Consider the following 13,657-nt stretch of genomic DNA (forward strand, 5'->3'; position numbering starts at 1 on the left):
GAGCTCTCACCGAGGTGCGTCCAATCACGTGTTGGTAATTCGGTGTACCAAATGGAGCTTCAAAAAAAGAAATTGAAAGAAACCCGGACACTTACCCGTACATGTCATACACATCCATCGGAGGTTTAATCACATGTGAAATCTTCATGGATTAATTCAGATCCTTCTGAATTGGAACCATTAAAACTGCTCCATAGGTATTACATAGGGATAAAATGGCTTGACCCCCAGCCATTACAAATTCCCTCTGTAAAAATCGTCAAGTCCCCCGTTGCCCATTTGTTCCAAATCATATCTGAATAAGTCGATTCCTTGGCACCAGAAATCCCAGTAGTGTAATACAAGTGGCGCCACGACAAGGTAGAGAAAAGTTGCTCTGAAGCCTAGCCGAGGACCTCAAAAAGAGCCCTCGGCCTCGTGGTGTGACATACCATCAGCCAACACAGTGACCGCGACAGGAAAGTCCCACTAAAAACCACATTAAAAGCCGTTAGGCCTTTTTGGCCTCCCTCTCAGCCTTGCGGAGCGCACGCTTCCGAATATCCTTGTGAATCTTGAGGTTGTACCAGATGCCCAGCGAATTGCCCGCGCCGATGGTGTTCTCGACAACCCACAGCATGACCGCGTGCGACCACCAGGGCGTGTAGGTGTAGGCCCAATTCTGGTAGCCGCCGGAGCCGATCTTGCTCAGGGTGGCACGGACAAAGGCCTTGGGGGTGGGGATCAGGGCGTTGGCGCGGCGCACCTTGCTCATGGCGGTGGTGATGAGGTAGCTGAGGACGAGCTGGACGTCGACGCCCTGGGGCTTGAGCTCCTCGGCGAGGGAGCTGCTCCAGTGCTGCAGGAAGGCCTTGCTGCCCGAGTAGGTCGCCAAGTACGGGGTCGGGATCCAGCCGGCGAACGAGCCCATGGTCAGGATCAGGCCGCGGCCCCGCTTGGCGATGCGGGGCGCGATCACCGCCGTCGTCTTCAGGGTGCCCAGGCAGTTGATGGTCACGATGCTCTGGAGCTCCTCGCGCGTCGTCTCGAGGAAGGGGACGGGGATCGAGTGGCTCTGGCCGACGTTGTTGATGAGGATGGCAATGTCCGCATCGCCGGCGACCGCTTCGAGTTGGGCGTAGTCTTCGTCCCTGTCGCGAGAAAAGTCCATGGCATGCACCCGGGTCGTCACCTTGGGGTATTTCTTCTGGAGCTCCTCGGCAAGATCGTTGAGCTTGGAAAGGGTCCGTGAGACGAGGATGAGGTTGTAGCCCTGAGAAGCGAGTTGATAGGCGAATTCCTTGCCCAAGCCATCGGAGGCACCGGTGACGACGGCCCAGCTGCCAGGACCACCATACTTGCGAAGCTAGATGGTCATGGGATTTGGTTAGCGTGTCTACTGTGGTGTGTTGCTTCTCAGAGGACAGGACAAAAAGCTCAAAAAGGGAAAGAGACAGCGTAGGTAAGACTCACGCTGGTGCCACTCAGGAGGAAGACGCTGGCAACGAAGCGCAAGTAAGCGAGGACCTTCTTGCCCACAACTAGAGCTCCCAGGCCAGCGAGGGCCAAGAAGACCGGTTGGGGAATCTTTTCCGCAAACTCGACAATCGCCTCCATTATGCTTGGGTTGTCGAATTCAAGTTAAATCGCTTGATACCTAGTCAATTGGGCGGCGTATGTTCGGGGAGGATGTACATGAGAAGAAAAGAAGAAGAAAAAAGAAAAAAAGACCTGCTGAACTGGGAGGGTCTGACAGTACTTAGCTTCGGGAAATTTGTTGGGCCATGACGACGCGCGACGTGAAATAGATCCTGACAATGTACCTGTACCTTGAGTACTAAGTACTCATCCTTGATATGCTGGAGACCCTTAACCCCTGACACCAGTGCTGTAGTACAACAGCGACTCCAAACCTCTTCCATCGCGGCGCTCAGGGACAAATCGAACCAACCAACTGCTTCGGAAACCAGCAAACTTTCCTGAAACTAGCCATATTTTCCATCCAAACTTTTATCATGGTCTCCCTATCCGATCTCCTACCCCCTGGGGACGGGATTCTTCCATACTACATGGTCCTCGTACGTCCCTCTTTACCTTTCTAGCATCAACGACACGACATTCCCGGCATCAGGACTCCAGTCAAGACAAACCACGAAGCCAAAACTGACGTAATCCCATCACATCTAGCTGTCCCTCATCTCCGTGGGGAACTCCGCGCAAGCCTTCCTCACCCTGCACTTCACCCGGCGCGTCTACAATGCCCGCTTCGTCGCCAACACGAACCTCCCCCCCAAGACGGCCAAGTTCGACCCGGAGGACTCGACCAAGAAGCTCGTGCCCGCGAGCACGGCGGCCGCCTCGAGCAACTGCGTCGACCAGGTCACCCCGCTCGCGGGGCGGCTGTTTGGCACATGGACCCTCATCACGAGCATCGTTCGCATGTACGCCGCCTACCATCTCCAGCACGGCCACATGTTCGATCTTGCCTGGTGGACATATGTCGTTGCATTCAGCCACTTCTCCAGCGAGATGTTCATCTTCAAGAGCATGACCTTCGGCAAACCCCAGATCGGGCCTTTCGTCTTCGCTTCGCTCGCTCTGATCTGGATGCCCTTGACCAGGAGCTACTATGTTGTGTCTCCGTAAAATACACCATGGGGGGAGGGACAAGATTGGAAAGGATCGAGTTAATGGATGCGTCTAGGTATCATAAGGTTGGACGAGACCATTTCTTTTTCATAACAGTCTTGATAAGATTAGGCGCATATAGGTAGGTACGACATGATAATATGAAAGGGGGGAATAAATGACAAAAGGCAAAAGAAAAAAAAAGAAAAAAAGAAAGAAAGAAAGAAAGAAAGAAAGAAAGAAAGAAAGAAAGAAAGAAAGAAAAATGGTCGGCGCCTTCAATCACACCGACTACTCCTCCACACGTCCACTTTTGTGCGCGCTCTAAGGGATCTAGAGGCTTGCCCTTCGGGTATTTGTTTGAGACCTCTAACCCACTGGACCATCCACCTCTGCTAGGGGGACGGAGGCCTTATGTATCTACGAATCCGAACTTTCCATAAGGTCCCTTAGTTACGCGGATAGCACCCAAGGTAACAGACATCCAGATGGGCCGTGGACTCGAGCAAACACCACATTGCATTATGGTAACAGATTGCGGTACAGCTCTCCGCCACAGTTTCGTAGGCGCACGGCTGCCTGCTCGGGTGTGATATCCCGTTGCGGCTCAGCCATGAGCTCGTACCCTACGAGAAACTTGCGCACCGTAGCTGACCGGAGCAGGGGAGGGTAGAAATGCATGTGGATGTAGCTATTCTCAGCTTCTTCCTCTGTCGCGTCGAGAGGAGCTTGGTGGATACCAGAGCCTGCAAACAGTGTCAATTTTTTTTTTAAAAAAAAAAAATCTTCTGCTTCCTTTGCCCCCTTGAGCTGCGCATTTGGATTTTCCTCGGGGAAGGCCACTCACTGTAAGGGAAGCTCGTCTCGAACACGTTGTCATATCTCCTCGTGACCTCTTGGATGGCCTCGGCAAATTGCAGCCTCTCCTCGTCCGTCAGGTCCACGAGTGCGCGGACATGGCGCTTCGGGATGACGAGGACCTCAAATGGCCAGACGGCCCACCAGGGACACACGACGAGGAACCCATCATTCTGGAAGACGACGCGCTCGCCCTTCTCTACCTCGAGCTGGACGTAGTCGGCCAGCAGGTGGCGGCCGCCGTGCTCAGCGCGGTAGCGGGCAAGCTGGACCATCTCGGCGGCGGGTTCCTCGGGCATGCTAGACGTGGTCCAGATCTGGCAGTGGGGGTGCGGGTTCGAGCAGCCCATGGCGGCGCCCTTGTTCTCGAATATTTGCATGTGGCGCAGCTGGGTTTTGGGCGGCGTCATGGTGTTCTCCGGTGACAGGGAGGGGAGGTTGGCGAGGCATGCGGAGGCAGTGGCTGCTAGCGGACCGTCGGGACGGAGGTGAGCAGCATAGGCTTGGGTCCAGACTTGGATGATCGGAAGAATCTCCTCGCGCGTCATATCAGCAAGGGTTAGGTGGTGCTTGGCCGAGAAAGTGAGGACATGACATCGTCCAGTGGTGGGTTCAGCACGTAGGAGGGTCGAGGCGAGGTCTACATAGAAAATTGTTAGCAGGAGGAAGACGTCCCCGGCGGCCGAGGATCAGGTAAAAAAGGAGGTCTGCCCACCATCTGGCGAGGTTTCAGTGCTGTAAGCGGCCTGGTCCTCCTTGACTGCGCTATAGTCGTTGATGAAGATGAAGGTCTTCTTGTAGTCCGGGTTACGATCGCCACTGGCACGAAAATTCTGGGGACAGAGATAGCACTAGGGGACGCCATAGAGCGACATGGTATCAGTATCAGTTCGGAGCACCGTTTAGTTAGGCGCCTGAGCCCCGTTCGGCGTACCTTTGGGTCATATTCGGGAAGCTGATTCTTGGAGGGTTTCTCTTCCTGACCTCTACAAGACGGCGGTTTAGTTCCAGTCCATGATGCTCTCATCCTTTGAGGGAGCCGGGGTGCCTTGTATGTCCTACTGCCATGGTCGCTTCGTCCTGTGGGGAGATACGAGCAGCCAAGTACCGCGGAGGGGATTGTATCTCCGGTGAGAGATGTCGTCTAGAATCTGATCTGGCATTTTAACATCAAAAATTCCATTAGAAATGACTCGGGTTATAAGTCTCAACAAATTCAGATACGTTACTACTCGTTATTGAGAGGGTGGGAACGGGGTCTGAATTTTGGCGCGACAATGACGATGGCGGGGAAGGACATCGGAACTAAGGTATTCCGGGGTATTTCGCACCGAAGTCCGTCCATAACTGTCCCGAACCACGGAGCTGCAGAAAGTACCTAGGTATGAAAACATACGGATGAGTAATGTCGGCTCCAAGTTTTTCCGCATAGCCACGTCCGAAGTTTAGCCTCATCTCCGAAGCCCGCGACTGAGGATCCACTTTACCCCAGGACAATTGTTGACGTACGTACCCTCCCTACACTACCTGCTTACCTTCCAACATCTCACCTCTCCCTCTCTGTTGCCTCTGGTACTCTCCTCATTTCAATCACCTAAATCAGGACGAGCGTCGCATAATCATTCCTCTCACTACCACGCCCGTACAGATATTCTCGACTAGTGGAATTGCTGACAGACACGCTCGACACCCCCGACACCCCCGACACCCGCGACACCCGCGACCGTTGCGCTCCTATTCCTCTCTCAGCCCCCAGGTCAAGCGCGGTTGGGGCGCTGCCATCACGTACCAAAATTGTCGGCCCTATCCAAAGACGCAGCCGGCGTCTCCCTTTCGGCCGACGCAGCTGATTCGACGGGAACAGACGATATGGGTGTCATAAGGAAGAAAACCGTCAATCGCGGCGGCGAGGGGGGCGTGAAATACCACTGCGATGTCTGCTCCGTCGATATCACCTCAACTGTGAGCTAAACCCGGCTTTCTTCTTTATTCGATCTTTGTCCCTTTCGTTCCCTCCACATTCTCGATCCAGCAGCCATTGCGCCTCACATGCTTACCCCGAGATGCAGGTTCGCATCCGATGCGCCCATAGTGCGTGTCCCGATTACGACCTTTGCGTGAGCTGTTTCGCGAAAGGCTCCTCCAGCGGCAACCACAAACCAGAGACCCACCCATACCGCGTCATCGAACAAAACTCATTTCCCATTTTCGACCCGGACTGGGGCGCAGACGAAGAGTTACTGCTACTAGAGGGTGCCGAGATTTATGGCCTCGGCTCCTGGGCCGACATCGCCGACCACATTGGAGGTTTTCGCGACAAGGACGAGGTGCGCGATCACTATCTCAAAACATACGTCGAATCCTCCCGATTCCCACTCCCGGAACGATGCAGCCCCCACGACATGGAACTGGCCAACCAGATTTCTCGCGAGGATTTCCAGGCCAAGAAGAAGAGAAGGATCGAGGAGCGCAAAGAAGCAGCGAAGAACGCGCCCGCCCTACAACCCAAGACGAAGCCGACGGCGTCGGTCCCGTCCTGTCACGAAGTCCAGGGCTACATGCCGGGCCGTCTCGAGTTTGAGACGGAATACGCGAATGAGGCAGAGGAGGCCGTGCAGCTGATGCAGTTCGAGCCGGGCGACGGTCTCAATCCGCGCACCGGCGAACTCGAGCCCGAGACGGAGCTGAAGCTGGTGACGATGGATATTTACAATGCCCGCTTGACCCAGCGTGCCGAGCGCAAGAAGGTCATGTTCGAACACAACCTCCTCGAGTACCGCGAGAACACCAAGCAGGAGAAGAAGCGCACCAAGGAGGAGCGCGACATGGTGAACAAGACCAAGCCGTTTGCGCGTCTCATGAACCACACCGATTACGAGAACTTTGTCCAGGGTCTCTTGGACGAGATCAACCTGCGTCAGGCCATCGCCCAGCTTCAGGAGTGGCGCCAGATGGGGATCGGCGACCTGCGCAGCGGCGAGAAGTACGAGCAGGATAAGGCCCAGCGTGCCCAGAAAAACATCCCCATGGGGTCCCTGGACCGGCTGGCCTCGGCCCAGCGAGGCAGTAAGGCCGCCGCAGCGCCCGAGCCCCAGAGCGGCGCCTCCTTGCTGGTGGCCCCTGAGCTCCCCGAACAGCTCGCCCCCTTCACCAACTCGCCCTACGGCGTCGATCCCGACGGTAACTCTGTTTCCGTGCCGAGGCTCAAGACGGAGGCGAACGGGACCAACAAAACGAGCGAAGCGAATGGTACCAACGGCACCCACGGCACCCACGGCACCAATGGCACAACGCACGCGTCCGCCAAACGTCCATTCTTCATGCCGGCACCGATCCCCGGCATCAACCCGTTGCAGCACAACCCCGGAACGCCCGACCTGCAGCTCATAGCGCCGCACGAGCTCAAGTTGTGCGAGGTGATCCGGCTACAACCCAAGGCGTACATACTCATCAAGGCCGAGGTTATGAAAGAGGCGATACGCGGCAACGGCTATCTGAAAAAGAAGCAAGTCAAGGATATCTGCCGCCTGGATCCTCAGAAAGGGAGTCGCATCTTTGAATGTTTCGTCAACTGGGGATGGATCGGTAAAGCTTGATGGTCGTGTGTGTGTGTGTGTGTGTGTGTGGCTTTTTGATATTTTCTGTACGATATTCGGGGCCAAGGCGCTTGGTTTTTCTTTTCTTTTCTTCTTTTTTTGGGATAGGTAGTCTTTACGAGTAATGATACCCCTGATCGATGACAAGCAGTCTTGGATGTGGGAAGGTCACGATGTAAGATGTTTTCTTTTCTTCTCTTTTTCTTGTCTACTCTTTTCTTCTTCAACCCTTTTTTTTTTTATTCCTCGTCTTCCCCGTGGGTGTATTTCCAAGTGGAGGACCTGGAGAACCCTACGATATACCAGGACAATCGACAGCGGCGGCCTGGAGCATCACATTCTCACCCCAGGCCGGGACTCACAGCGCGCTGCCAGTCCACCTCCATACCCAGCCTTTGGGTCGAATGGGAACTCACATGCCCGGCACTCAAGGAAACACTATCTTCCTCCCCGACCAGCTGACATATCCTGATGCTCCTATTCGCGGCCGTCATGAGGATCTTCAACGTCGGGCCCCGTCGCAGCTGGCTCGCCGCCGACTGGAGGAAGTACACGACATCACAAAGCTCGTCGTCCCAGCCACCTTGCGACGTCTCAAACTCGGAGATGCTGTCGAGAACGCAGTAGACGGTCAAGCGCGGGCGCGTCTGGGCCAGCACGGCGCGGAACAGCTCGCACAAGGCGTCGAGGTCCTGGTTCGCAATGTCGTCGAGGATGGTCTCGTCCAGCGCCACGGTGGCGGCGGCGCCGTGTTCGTCCCGCTGGGCGAGGATGAGCTGGGCGAGGAGACTGCGGAGCATGCCCCCCGGGCCGGCGAGGGCGTCCTGGGGGGAGGTGTGCAGGCCGCAGTAGTGTGACAGGATGACGAAATGAGGCGACTTGGGCATGCTTGCGAAGGTGGCGGATAGGACGGAGAGGGGGGAGATCTTCCCCATGGTCAGGCCGCCGAGGTGGCCGTCGACGAGAATCACGTCGGGCGAGCCGCCGGCGATGCGGGCCCAGGATTTGAAGCGGTCGGTGCTGAGCAGCCATGTCGCGCGCCCCAGGGCTGTTGGTCGGAGGGAACTGCTGGCTCGGAGGACGATGCCGAGGTCTGCGGCCAGGAACATGGCGTCAGGTATGCGAAGCAACATGTAGAGCTCGTCGTAGGACAGGGGCACCGCGGGGGGGAGACAAGAAGGGAGAGAATAAAGCGCGGGATGGGATGGGCACAAAAAGGGTGACGGCGACGGTGACGGTGACGGTGACGGTGACAGTGACAGTGACAGTGACGGACAAGCACGTGTATGTGTCGTCGGTAGTAATCGCGGCGAGCGGGCATATTACATAATCCCCTGGATGGAGTGCTGGATGCCAAGAAAGCCCGTACGGAATTGTGCCTCGCAATTCCCGAGCCGCTGTTGCACGTCCTGGTTGATGTGCTCGACAAAGGCATGGACATTGCGCTCCAGCTGCTCATACCGCGCGGCTTGCATCCGTTCCATCTCGAGCTGGCTCATGTGGATGGCGTTGAGACCGTCGAGCAGTTCCCCCATCCCGGCTTGGGTTCTGGAGACCCCTTCTCCGCTAGTGCGTGTCTCTCGGAGGGTCTCGGTGATGACTTGGTTTGCTAGGGCGTCAACTCTGACCGTGACCCGGTGTGAGGCCCGCGACACGGCTTCGAGACAAGAGTCTATGACATGAGCTTCGCTTTCGGGGTGTTGTTTGAAGATTCGCCGTGGCACTGTATGCGTACTGCGTGAGCTTTCCAGCAAGTTCAGCAAGATCTGGTGAGAACATGGTTTGAAAGATCCAGTCTTCGATAAATGGCACGAGTTGTTACTATTTATTACTCACGGGAACCCTTGTGTTTGCGAAGGAGGACCTCGGTCAGTTTGGGAATGACACTCCGTAAGGTGTCGTAGAGCTCCTCTACGAATTTCCGGAGGAGATCATCATCCGGGTACGCCCTGACGGCATGACATGCTGCCGAAAAGGTAACGGGTATGTCTTCAAAAGCGCGTAGGATCCGTTCTCCGTTTTCGATGCGCTTTTGGAGCAACTGCAGGTAGTAATTAGAGACGGCAGAGAACAAAAGGAAAAGAAAAAAGAGGAAGAAAAAAAACCCCCAGGGAGACTCGGGATGAATGCCATACAGTGAAGATGGTTTTTAGACCCCCTCGCAAGACGCTGAGTCCATCTTGCTCTGGAATCATCTCCGTCAGAGAGTGCAGCGTCATGGCGACAGCCTTGTTCCTTTGGGCAGCCCGCAGCCGGTGCGTCTCGGCCTTGGTGCCGTACTCATTGCTTGCCGTCTCCATAGACCGAAGGACGTCGGTCCATGAGCAATCCTCAAACTCGACCTCGCCCGCGGCTGGAGGAACATTCTCGAGTTCGCCAGTGTCATGGTAATGGTACGCTTGCACGGCGACATCAACGTCTCTCCTGGGCGCATCGTTTACCGTCAACACGGGGCCCGAGCCCGGTTGGCGACGCAGTAGATTCTGTGTCTGCCGGGGTAGACGATGGGATTCCGTTGTGATGGGATTCATCAGATTGGCTGAGGGGAGGAGGGAGTGAGCCCAGCCGTCAATAGTCGCAGATGGGTGTTGTTTCCCGTGCATGTGAGGACCTGAACAGTCTGGTGGTACGTATGTTTATCGGCAAACTTCAGGGCTTCATGAAATTGTCAAGCGTCTCAGGTCAGGCGAGCAAGGGCTGATTCTCAATAGACCGCCGGCCGACGCTGAGTCGATCGATCTTCAGCACGCAATCCAGACACTGCAGATAGGCCTCCGTTATGGCGGAGGGAGGGGGTGGACGGTCCGCCAGCCTGCACTGCACCGGAAGATGACAGGGGCGGTGCTGGCCTACCACGGCACACAGGCGACGACTGCATGTGGTTAACTCCATGTCCGTACTGAGCCTGCTATTAATAGCGGCTCGCATGATTTGTGCCCACAGATTTCAGCCTGTTCTGGCCTTGGCAACTCGGGGGTGGAGGGATGGGATATCATGCATGTGCGTTGAGCTCTGCTGATAAAAGAGAGCTGGTTGGACGTTCATTACAAGGCGGTAGCCCAATTGGTTGCCTCTTTCTTATGCCAACCGGGCACTGCAAGTGTTCAAGGGTCTTCTTCACCGATGGATGACCAGGGGGCGGGCATACAGGGTAACAGGGGGCACCAGATATGGCACTGGGGGGGCTGGATTTATGGCCTCAAATCCGCAACTTACGCCGGACGTCCCATGAGCCCAATTCAGAGTCTCTCGTTGTAGAGAACATTGACTAGACAACATTGAAACGAACTATTCGCTTTCCTTGTTGTCCTAGTCCCGACTCCGACTCCCGACTCCGACGCCCGACTCAAGAGATGGCGTCCGACTCTGATTCCAGCGCCGCGGAAGGGGTCAACTCAACCACCACAAAGAAGGTGTCGAATCGCCGCCAGCCCACAGATGGCTCTAACAAGAATGCCCATTTGCCAATGCAACCAGGGCCTAGTAACAACATCAAGCCAGCCACTGGCCAAGGGGAGAGACAGAAACTTCTAAGACGCCAACCCGAGACGGTGCCCCCCGATCCCTCTGCTATTATCGCGGGTGTTCGAAAATGCAACTGGGAAAATTTCGTCAACCGGTTCTCCAAGTCAGAGCCAGTCTATGCTGTTGACGCCCTCGTAGCGGGTGACCAGCTGGGCAAAGAGATGCTTGACGAGGCCTTCAAGCGCAAGAATTCCGGCTATTTTGAAGCTGCCGATTATGCGAACCAAGGCAAGGTCAGCAGAATCTACACAAACTCCACGTGGATTCAGAGAATCAGAATCCAGTCCCCCGTCCTGCTGGAGATCTTCACCCGCGTCACCGGCTACGTATGGGGCTCCCAGTCCTACACTTTCATGAGACCTTTCCAGTATCTCCATTATTTCCATGACAAGTTCAAGGAAGAGCTCCGGCGGTTGGAGGCGGAGGCTGAGGCCGGAGGAACCAACTGTGACCGCTCGTCCGACTCCTCTGCCGTCAAGATCGCTCACCAGCACCTGAGAGCCTATATCGGCTTTGCCGAGGCGGAACTGCGGCCAGACTATGAACAGTTCCATACCCCCATGTCCATGTCCATGTCCATGTCCATGTCCACATCCACAGACGAACCCGGCAAGTCTCCTCCCTCTAGAGTACGGTATGACGACCTCTGGTATCTTTTCCGACCCGGCGATCTGGTCTACCTGTCGGACAAGGCCAGCAAGCGGCTGGTGCAGAACTGGATCCGTTCCTCCAAGTCGCCCATCACCTGGAACCCCAACGTGTCGCACCAGTCGATCATGCGACAGAAGATATGGAGGCTTCACGAGATAGTCGTACCGTATGCGGCGCCCACCGCACAGGTCGACCATGAAGCCGAGAAGACGGACTTCGAGGCCACCATGTACTATTTGGACTACGACGGCGTGAGCTACGGCTCCGTCTCTGCCGAGTTCCGCATACCCCAGTTTGAAAACGAGAAGGACATCCGCGACCTCGAATTCTATCCGATTCGGTACGCGCCCAAGGCCGAGAAGCTTCTGGAAGAGCGCAAGGCCATCGGCAGCATGTTTACCAAGTGCGTCTCCCAGTGGCACATGTCGTACGATGGTATCACCCTGGTGACGGATCCCATCGGATATCCCGTCCACGATAGGAACGCCCGCGGCGCCTATAACCACCATGCTCAGCCCAAGCACATCAATGGGGATGTCATCGTCGATTTCGATCAAGCCTTCAACTGGGATCCTACCCTCAAGAACATCTTCGACGAGCCGGACATGTGGGACAGTAGGACCGGCCTGAGCAAGACCAGCACGGGTCAAGACCTCATTACCGTCTGGACGGACGAAAAACGCACCAAGCTCGTATCGGTGGGCTACGAGGTCATCGTAAACGGCGACGACATCGAAGCGCTCCAAGGCCACAGCTACCTGGAGCAGGACAGGTACTTGGGCCCAAGCAAGGACAAAAGCCACGTCCCGGACGGCGAGGACCTGGCTTTGCTCCCCCGCCGCGTCTTCGTCTACTCACTCAAGGAGGGCCGGTTTGCCCCCGTCGACGTTCGGTACATGAAGCCCATCGACCACCAACGCGACGGCTTCAGTCACATCCAGCTCTCCGACGGCCACAAGCGGACCATTCGGAGCGCTGTCCAGTCACATCTGAGGAGGAAGGCCATTGAGAGGACGATCGAGAAGCAGAGCCACAACGCCCACGGGACGGTCATTACGCAGGATTTCATCCGCGGCAAAGGCAAGGGCCTCATTCTGATGCTCCACGGCGAACCGGGCGTCGGGAAGACGGCCACGGCCGAAGCCGTTGCTCAGACCTTCAAGAGGCCTCTTTTCTCCATCTCGTGCGGGAACCTGAATGGAATATGGAGCGCCGAGGTACGGCTGGAAGAGGTGTTTCGGCTGGCAGATCTATGGGACGCCATCCTCCTGCTAGACGAGGCCGACGTGTTCCTCTCCGCGCGCTCCCCGACAGACAATCTGGAACGGAACGGTCTGGTATCAAGTACGTTCCGCCGCATGCACGTGTGAAACGACTGGAGAGACTATATGTAGCGATTGAGGCTGGGACGACAGAACCTCGATACTAACACGCATGACGACTTAGTCTTCCTGCAAAAGCTGGAGTATTATAACGGCATCCTCTTCCTCACCACCAACCGCATTGGCAAAATCGACCAAGCCATCTCGTCACGGATTCATCTCATACTGCATTATAAGCGGCTCGGCAAGCCTGAGGTTCTGAACGTCTTCCGCATCAACATCGACCGGCTCCGGCAAGCCGAAAAACAGCAGAGCGAAGTAAGCGGACAGAGACCGCTGCTCCCCGTGGAAAGCGACATCCTCCAGTTTGCCGCGGACCACTGCGACGCCCACCCCAAGGGCAAGGGCGCCTGGAACGGCCGGCAGATCCGAAACGCCTTCATGATCGCGGCGGCCATGGCACGAGACGAGGCGGAGCAGCAACCGCCCGAGTTCCAGCCGCAGCTGCGGTACTGGCACTTCAAGCAGGTCGAAAAGCTGATGGGGGAGTACACGAGGTTCCGGTCCCGCGTCCTGGGGAAGGACGACTCCCAGCGCGCGCTGCTCAACGAAGAGCGCGACGACGACTACGAGGAGGAGGAGAATGCGGAGGAAAGAACGACGCCCCATCGTCCTGTGCATGTGCATGTTGGTGGTGGTCATCGAGGCTCGTCGCCTGACGCGAGGGCGAGGGCGAGGGCGAGGCCGCGGATCTCGTTTTCGGGCGGTTCACCTCACGCACCGCACCTCACGTACCAAGCGGCTCACATGCACGAGCAAGCGCACCTCCAGGTGCACTACGGAGGTGAAATGGCAGGCCGGCAGCCCGCTGCACCGGAACGTGCGGACTCCCCCGGTTACTCGCCGTTCCCGTCGACCCCTCAAGCTACCTTCGCCCCTAGCTACGGCTACGGCCAGCCCTCTTCGGTCTCTCCTCATCCTCCTCCACCGTCCTCACATGCACAGCAGTTTCTTTGACAACCACGGGCGGAATGTCGGGCACATGCGGGCAGGGCAGCGAGCCGGGGAGGGTGCCTATGGAGAACTTGGACTGGGATG

The 13,657-nt window shown here is 56.5% G+C and overlaps 6 protein-coding genes across 6 annotated transcripts; 3 read left to right on the plus strand and 3 right to left on the minus strand.

The window, feature by feature from the left end:
* Nucleotides 1-151: 151 nt before the first annotated feature.
* SODALDRAFT_326415 (short chain dehydrogenase) lies at nucleotides 152-1,756 on the minus strand. Its single transcript, XM_028610160.1, has 2 exons — nucleotides 1,453-1,756; nucleotides 152-1,345 (listed from the first exon to the last, which is right to left on the minus strand). The coding sequence occupies exons 1-2, from the start codon at nucleotides 1,594-1,596 to the stop codon at nucleotides 491-493; spliced, it is 999 nt and encodes a 332-aa protein (XP_028470042.1). The 5' UTR covers nucleotides 1,597-1,756; the 3' UTR covers nucleotides 152-490.
* A 40-nt stretch (nucleotides 1,757-1,796) lies between these two features.
* On the plus strand, nucleotides 1,797-2,625 carry SODALDRAFT_354361 (transmembrane domain-containing protein; the record flags this gene model as incomplete). Its single annotated transcript, XM_028613715.1, has 3 exons — nucleotides 1,797-1,813; nucleotides 1,874-2,057; nucleotides 2,167-2,625. 3 exons carry the CDS (start codon nucleotides 1,797-1,799, stop codon nucleotides 2,623-2,625), a joined length of 660 nt encoding a protein of 219 aa, XP_028470043.1.
* A 423-nt stretch (nucleotides 2,626-3,048) lies between these two features.
* SODALDRAFT_326419 (galactose-1-phosphate uridylyltransferase) lies at nucleotides 3,049-4,697 on the minus strand. The gene is made up of 4 exons (XM_028610161.1): nucleotides 4,400-4,697; nucleotides 4,181-4,316; nucleotides 3,455-4,105; nucleotides 3,049-3,353 (listed from the first exon to the last, which is right to left on the minus strand). The coding sequence occupies exons 1-4, from the start codon at nucleotides 4,490-4,492 to the stop codon at nucleotides 3,130-3,132; spliced, it is 1,104 nt and encodes a 367-aa protein (XP_028470044.1). The 5' UTR covers nucleotides 4,493-4,697; the 3' UTR covers nucleotides 3,049-3,129.
* Nucleotides 4,698-5,199: 502 nt separating this feature from the next.
* On the plus strand, nucleotides 5,200-7,232 carry SODALDRAFT_10819 (transcriptional adapter 2). The gene is made up of 2 exons (XM_028606518.1): nucleotides 5,200-5,427; nucleotides 5,535-7,232. The coding sequence occupies exons 1-2, from the start codon at nucleotides 5,335-5,337 to the stop codon at nucleotides 7,059-7,061; spliced, it is 1,620 nt and encodes a 539-aa protein (XP_028470045.1). The 5' UTR covers nucleotides 5,200-5,334; the 3' UTR covers nucleotides 7,062-7,232.
* Nucleotides 7,233-7,402: 170 nt separating this feature from the next.
* SODALDRAFT_374592 (hypothetical protein) lies at nucleotides 7,403-9,834 on the minus strand (the record flags this gene model as incomplete). Its single annotated transcript, XM_028614686.1, has 6 exons — nucleotides 9,197-9,834; nucleotides 8,898-9,102; nucleotides 8,797-8,827; nucleotides 8,431-8,750; nucleotides 8,274-8,395; nucleotides 7,403-8,200 (listed from the first exon to the last, which is right to left on the minus strand). The coding sequence occupies exons 1-6, from the start codon at nucleotides 9,662-9,664 to the stop codon at nucleotides 7,403-7,405; spliced, it is 1,944 nt and encodes a 647-aa protein (XP_028470046.1). The 5' UTR covers nucleotides 9,665-9,834.
* Nucleotides 9,835-10,414: 580 nt separating this feature from the next.
* On the plus strand, nucleotides 10,415-13,576 carry SODALDRAFT_318970 (hypothetical protein; the record flags this gene model as incomplete). The annotated part of the gene is made up of 2 exons (XM_028609417.1): nucleotides 10,415-12,581; nucleotides 12,684-13,576. The coding sequence occupies 2 exons, from the start codon at nucleotides 10,415-10,417 to the stop codon at nucleotides 13,574-13,576; spliced, it is 3,060 nt and encodes a 1,019-aa protein (XP_028470047.1).
* Between the last annotated feature and the right edge of the window lie 81 nt (nucleotides 13,577-13,657).

Source organism: Sodiomyces alkalinus, assembly GCF_003711515.1.
Source record: "Sodiomyces alkalinus F11 unplaced genomic scaffold SODALscaffold_1, whole genome shotgun sequence".
Lineage (NCBI taxonomy): Eukaryota > Fungi > Ascomycota > Sordariomycetes > Glomerellales > Plectosphaerellaceae > Sodiomyces > Sodiomyces alkalinus.

Excerpts from the sequence above, each read along its gene's own strand:
- SODALDRAFT_326415 (XM_028610160.1), bottom strand. The coding sequence starts at position 1,596 with ATGGAGGCGATTGTCGAGTTTGCGGAAAAGATTCCCCAACCGGTCTTC. Across the intron at positions 1,346-1,452 it reads TCCTCCTGAGTGGCACCAGC|CTTCGCAAGTATGGTGGTCC; the intron begins GTGAGTCTTACC and ends ATGACCATCTAG.
- SODALDRAFT_326419 (XM_028610161.1), bottom strand. The coding sequence starts at position 4,492 with ATGAGAGCATCATGGACTGGAACTAAACCGCCGTCTTGTAGAGGTCAG. Across the intron at positions 4,317-4,399 it reads TTCCCGAATATGACCCAAAG|TGCTATCTCTGTCCCCAGAA; the intron begins GTACGCCGAACG and ends GGCGTCCCCTAG. Across the intron at positions 3,354-3,454 it reads CGAGACGAGCTTCCCTTACA|GCTCTGGTATCCACCAAGCT; the intron begins GTGAGTGGCCTT and ends CACTGTTTGCAG.
- SODALDRAFT_10819 (XM_028606518.1), top strand. The coding sequence starts at position 5,335 with ATGGGTGTCATAAGGAAGAAAACCGTCAATCGCGGCGGCGAGGGGGGC. Across the intron at positions 5,428-5,534 it reads CCGTCGATATCACCTCAACT|GTTCGCATCCGATGCGCCCA; the intron begins GTGAGCTAAACC and ends CCCGAGATGCAG.